The 6,000-nt window shown below is 46.0% G+C and overlaps 1 protein-coding gene across 2 annotated transcripts in view; it reads left to right on the forward strand.

Annotated features, from left to right (window-relative positions):
• The window catches only part of LOC141790198 (spermatid perinuclear RNA-binding protein-like), a 74,844-nt gene that overhangs the window by 53,523 nt on the left and 15,321 nt on the right, over window positions 1-6,000 (forward strand). For both annotated transcript variants that reach the window (XM_074669897.1, XM_074669896.1), the window contains exons 10-11: window positions 2,623-2,716; window positions 2,984-3,049. In XM_074669897.1, the coding sequence (XP_074525998.1) occupies window positions 2,623-2,716; window positions 2,984-3,049 (160 nt within the window). The remainder of the gene's footprint in view (window positions 1-2,622; window positions 2,717-2,983; window positions 3,050-6,000) is intronic.

A 6,000-nucleotide genomic window follows, 5' to 3' on the forward strand; every position in this document is an offset into this window, starting at 1 on the left:
CAGTACTGCAGGTGGATTTCAGTTGGTACCTGAAAGTACCTGATTCAGTACACATCCTGGTTTGATTGTCCAATCAGAGACAGGGCTCAGCTCACATGGCGAAAGCCTGAGTCACATCCACAGACCGTATCAAACATGGACGCAGCCTCTGTGACGTCACCCGGCTGTCCCTCAAACCAGACGCAGCCACATTGGATAAAACGCCGGCTGTGGGTTTCCTCTCTAACAGCTACAGGGCGCCCGTCAGTCAGACCTGAGCTGTGTCTCTGATTGGACAATCAGACGATCCTAATAACCTCTACACCAGCGAGTTATAAAAAATCACTCCGTTCAGTATGTGCTGATAGTGAAATCAGTGTTTCAGGCCCAAGTTAGTCTCTAGCTACACAGTACGGCAACGTGACCGTTAGCACATCAGCGCTGCAGCCACAACAACCTGTGGCTGCCTTCCTGTCCACTGAGCGGTCCTAGTGCCCGTAGTGTACAGCTGTCCAGACACACAACGCATGGTCCACAGAGAGAAAAATAAACATCTTGTCTTTACCCATGCAGCCGGGACAAACAACGTCCTGTAAGGACGCGCCTCTTTCAGCTCCAGTACGGGACGTCCCGGCTAACGAGGGACAGTTGGCGACCCCGGCTGCCCTCAGTCAGTGGAACAGACGTGTGACGTGTGGAGATCATATTTCATTCAGTCCACTGTTTGAACATTTCATTTTGTTCTGATGTCATCAAGGAAAGAATCTGTCATTGATGATGTCAGAGTTCTAGAACTCCTGCTGATGCTCTGCAAACAGAATGTTTTGAATGCAAGCTCCTGATTGGTTGATACTCCTGAGACCAGCCCGAGCACGGAGACGTCTTCGTTTCTTGGTTGAAGCGTTTTTAGAGGCAGAAAAGTGAAGAGTATCTGGAGCATGAGATGTCAGGTTTAAACCTGTTTCCCCGGCTGGTTCCAGGCGTGCAGGTGTTTCCAGCTCTGAGGTTTGAATGATGAGTGGGAGGAGCCTAACATCCTCTACCTGACTGTACTGTAGAGGTCTCACCTGATGAGAAACATGGAGGGTTGTAATAAGCTTACAGGATGCTTTTTCTCTTCATTTGTTTTTATTGGTCTCCCTCTGGAGTTTTTGAAGGTTTAATTCTTTGCCCAAGGGCACTGAGGTGAGAGCAGCTTTTAGGGAAGAAAGGAGCTTTCTCCTCCTTCATTATCCCTCCTGCTCCAGGATCAGACGTTAAAGCTCCATTAACAGGTTCCTGTCTCACTTTGGGGCCACTTTCAGCGGGTCCCACAGGTGGTGGAGTCGCTCAGACACAAAGAAAAGCTCCTTAAATGTTTTTAAATCTGTGAGGAGGAAACGTCCAATCACAGAGCTGAAACAGGGACGAGTTCAGAGTGAGGAGCAGCAGCTCGTTAAAGTGTTTTCAGGGACGAGTCGGTCTGGAGTCTCGGTCTGGAGTCTCGGTCTGAGACGCAGAGATGTTGGTTGGTGGTGGACTCCTGTGAAACCAAAAACATGATCCTGACAGGGTCTGTCATTAGACCGGCTCCTTTCTGGATCCTGACTCTAAGTTTCCCCCTCAGAGTCTCGTTAAACTCCTCTTCCTGTTTCCCGCCATGAACGCCGCCGCAGACACTTACTTAACGGGATCATTAAGAGAGTCATCCCGCCGGGCTGCCCCCCCCACGCCGCCCACCGCTCCACAGTCAGCGTTTCCTCTCTGAGTCCCTGGAGTCACGCCTCCTCGTGTCCTCCTGACTGAAGGAGGCGAGTCCTCCTCGGTGGCCTCAGACCCTCAAAGCTCCACGTTAGATCCTCAAACAGCTGCAGGACCCAGACCCTGATCCTGGATCAGCCTGACAAACTGATGAACTACAACCAGCTCCTAATGAGCGTGGGAAAACATCAGCACACACACACACACACACACACACACACACACACACACACACACACACACACACACACACACACACACACACACACACACACACACACACACACACACACACACACACACACACACAGCCTTTAACATCATGTCTCAGGTCTTTGGACCTTTTCTTCTCTCATACAGAATCAACCCGTTCCAGTTTCTGTTTGAATCTGATCCAGTTTCTGCTCCTTTTAATGCTCCTCATTTCTAAACAAATCCCTTCACTGCTCTTCCTGTTTTGTCTCATATGATTAATATTTATCGGTACCTGCTCAGTTCAGAGGATGTAACATTAATGAGGTGCAGCCAGTCCCTCCCTGCTGCAGCCGCAACAACACAGTCCTCCCTCAGGCCAAGACTCAGGAAGACTCAAACTCCTGACCGTCTGCTCCCTCTGCCTGACGGGGATGTTTCTGCTCCTCCTCCTCAGTGTCTCTGTGTTTACTCCTGCTCTCTGTAACACATGAACCGCCTCCAACAAACACCAACCAGAGACTTTCCTCCATGATTAAAACACATCCATCCCTCAGTAAACGCCACCATCGCTGCACAGGGCGCACGGCTGCTTCACCAACCAACTGATGTGTCCTTATTCTGTCTTCTGTGTGTGTGTGTGTGTGTGTGTGTGTGTGTGTGTGTGTGTGTGTGTGTGTGTGTGTGTGTGTGTGTGTGTTTGCTCTGCAGCACGCGTTACGCCTCCTCGCCTTCGGACAGCTCTACAAGGTCTTGAATATGGATCCTCTGCCCGCCAGCAAACCCTCAGCTCGCCTGTTAGAAGGTGTGTGTTCATGTGGATCCTCGGGGCATGTTTTGATGTGTGTGTGTGTGTGTGTGTGTGTGTTTGTGTCATCCTGTTTTCACATGTGTGTGTTTCTCCTCTCTGTCTTTCTGCTGCTCTCTAAATCACCTCCTGTCGCTCCTCACGCCCTGAAAAAGCCATGATGAGAAAAATAAACTGGGTGATGATTTCTGTGTGTGTGTGTGTGTGTGTGTGTGTGTGTGTGTGTGTGTGTGTGTGTGTGTGTGTGTGTGTGTGTCTCTGCAGGCTGTCAGAAGAGGCTCAGGGACGATGTGGGCTCCGATGACAGAGACTTCATCAAAAGGATGAAAGGTGACTTTGACCATCCAGTGTTTGCTCCTCCTCCTTCTCCTCCTTCTCCTCCTCCTTCTCCTCCTCCTCCTCTCACCTCTGACTCTGCACACACACACTTCAGCAGCTGATGAGGTCAAAAAAGTTTCTCCATTGTTGTTTATTCTTGGTGTCTCACTAAATGAGGTTTAACGATGCGTTTAATTTTTCTTGTAAGGTGTCATGAAAGGTGCCTCCAAATCAAATGTGCATCATTATTATTATTATTATTATCATTATTATTATTATTATCATTATTTTTATTATCATTATTTTTATTTTTATTACTATTATTATTTTTTTTAATCATCATCATCATTATTATTATTTTTATTTTTATTATTATTATTATTATTATTATTATTAATAAAATTATTATTTATATATTTTTTAATCATCATCATTATAATTATTATTAATGTTATTATTATTTTTTTATTATTTTTCATTTTTTTATTAATCATCATTATTATTATTAAGTCTCCATGACAACACCACGCTGGCTGATTAAGTTTCGATTTCTCTATGATTTCTGTGATTAATTTTGTAGTGATGGTGGACACTGGAGCCTAACTGTCAGACAGAAAAAGGACAGAAGAGCAGAAGAAAGAGAAACAGGAGAGAGACAGAGCACAAGCTAAAGGCTAAAAGGGCTAACCTGTTTGTGCTAATGTAGCCTCCAACCCACAGTCAGCAGTTATTCTGCAGTGGTCTGTTCAAACTTGAGAGTCTATCAATAAAATGAAGAGCCAGGTTACGTTAGCTCTGCTTGGTGAGGTTGGAGTTGGTAGATGAGCTCTGGTAGGACAGAACCAGGATTCACTAACGTTACACGTTACAGACACGTCTCAGAGCACCGGGCTGTGAGGAGAGAGAAATATAGCAGCTGCTAAGCTACGCTACAAACTGACAAAGTTAGCTTGTTGTCAGGTTAGCCTACAGGTACGTCAGAGCACCAGCTGCCGATAGCGCTACATATAGACTGCTACTACATTTGCTTGATGTTACGTTTTAAACCGTAGCGTTACGTAACTGTCCTGATTAATACCTGACCTCAGCGCGTTGTATCCAGTTAAAAGTTTGACCTGAACAAAGAAAATTTGTTTTGATCTGATCTCAATTTAATCCCAAAACAAACACACTCCTCACTAAAGTAATTTATGACAGTGTGCAGAGACTCCAGGCCACAAGATGGCGATGGAGTGCAACTAAAACAGATCCTCCTCACAGCAGCTTAAACATTTTTAGATGTTATAAACCTGTAGCGGTCTGAACATCAGGTGGTCCTGTGTCCCCTGGGAGCAGCAGGTGGAGGTTACTGACTGACGAGCTGTCGTCTTGTTGTTGTTAATGACAGAGACTAAAGACTCTGTTCCCTGTGTGTGTTAAGTGTTGGTTTGTGTGTGTGTGTGTGTGTGTGTGTGTGTTGCCTGTAAACACAGCTCTCTGACAGACTGAAGCAAAAGGTGGAAAAGTGGTTGAGTGGAGCAGAAAGTGTTGAGCAGTGAGGATCAGGAGGAGCTGTCAGAAACACGTCCTGCTGTCAGACCGCCTCAGACTCTGGATCCAGACCACGCTCTCGGGTCTTTACAGGATCATAGAAAGATCCAGTTCAGTGCTTTGAGTCGTCTCCACGTCCAGCTGTATCCCTCCTTATCAGCCAGCCGAGGCTCTTCTTCAGATAAAGCAGAGAAGTGTGGAGGAAACAGATCTGTACAGAGCTGAAAGAGACGATCAGGAGGTTATCAGGGATCAATCTGCTCCCTGCTCAGCTTAGAGAGGGTCTGTGTGTGTGTGTGTGTGTGTGTGTGTGTGTGTGTCTGTGTGTGTGTGTGTGTGTGTGTGTGTGTGTGTCTGTGTGTGTGTGTGTGTGTGTGTGTGTGTGTGTGTGTGTGTGTGTCTGATTCTAACAAAGGGTTCAGTCCAGATCAGGGATTTTCACTCATCCTTAGACCAGATCCACAGGAACCTGTCAGACCACCTGAAGTGCTGAGTCTGTTTACTGTCAGTCGGCCTAAAGAGGCTTTTCAACCACAGGAACCAGGGACTAGGTTTAGTTCTGGGGTAATTCATGTACTTCTACCAGGAACTTCTACCCCCCCCCAGCTTTCTTGTCACAGACTGAGATGGACGTAAAAATCTGTGTCTGGTGATTCAGTGAGATAAGACGTTTTTCTCTCTTCATCTTTGTCCCTGCGTCTCTCTGAGGAGCTGATCTGGAGATGAGGAGCTTTCTGAGGTTTCTGAGCTTTCTGAGCTTTCTGAGCTTTCTGAGCTTTCTGAGGTTTCTGAGGTTTCTGAGCTTTCTGAGCTTTCTGAGCTTTCTGAGGTTTCTGAGGTTTCTGAGGTTTCTGAGGTTTTTGAGGTTTCTGAGGTTTCTGAGGTTTTTGAGGTTTCTGAGGTTTCTGAGGTTTTTGAGGTTTCTGAGGTTTCTGAGGTTTCAGAGGTTTCTGAGGTTTCTGAGGTTTTTGAGGTTTCTGAGGTTTCTGAGGTTTTTGAGGTTTCTGAGCTTTCTGAGCTTTCTGAGGTTTCTGAGGTTTTTGAGGTTTCTGAGGTTTCTGAGGTTTCTGAGGTTTTTGAGGTTTCTGAGGTTTCTGAGGTTTTTGAGGTTTCTGAGGTTTCTGAGGTTTTTGAGGTTTCTGAGGTTTCTGAGGTTTTTGAGGTTTCTGAGGTTTCTGAGGTTTTTGAGGTTTCTGAGCTTTCTGAGCTTTCTGAGGTTTCTGAGGTTTTTGAGGTTTTTGAGGTTTCTGAGCTTTCTGAGGTTTCTGAGCTTTCTGAGCTTTCTGAGCTTTCTGAGGTTTTTGAGGTTTCTGAGCTTTCTGAGGTTTCTGAGCTTTCTGAGGTTTCTGAGGTTTCTGAGGTTTCTGAGCTTTCTGAGCTTTCTGAGGTTTTTGAGGTTTCTGAGGTTTCTGAGGTTTTTGAGGTTTCTGAGG

Source organism: Halichoeres trimaculatus, unplaced genomic scaffold (genome assembly GCF_033239565.1).
Source record: "Halichoeres trimaculatus isolate MK-OKI-2021-1 unplaced genomic scaffold, fHalTri1.1 fHalTri1_scaffold_5, whole genome shotgun sequence".
Taxonomy (NCBI): Eukaryota; Metazoa; Chordata; class Actinopteri; order Labriformes; family Labridae; genus Halichoeres; species Halichoeres trimaculatus.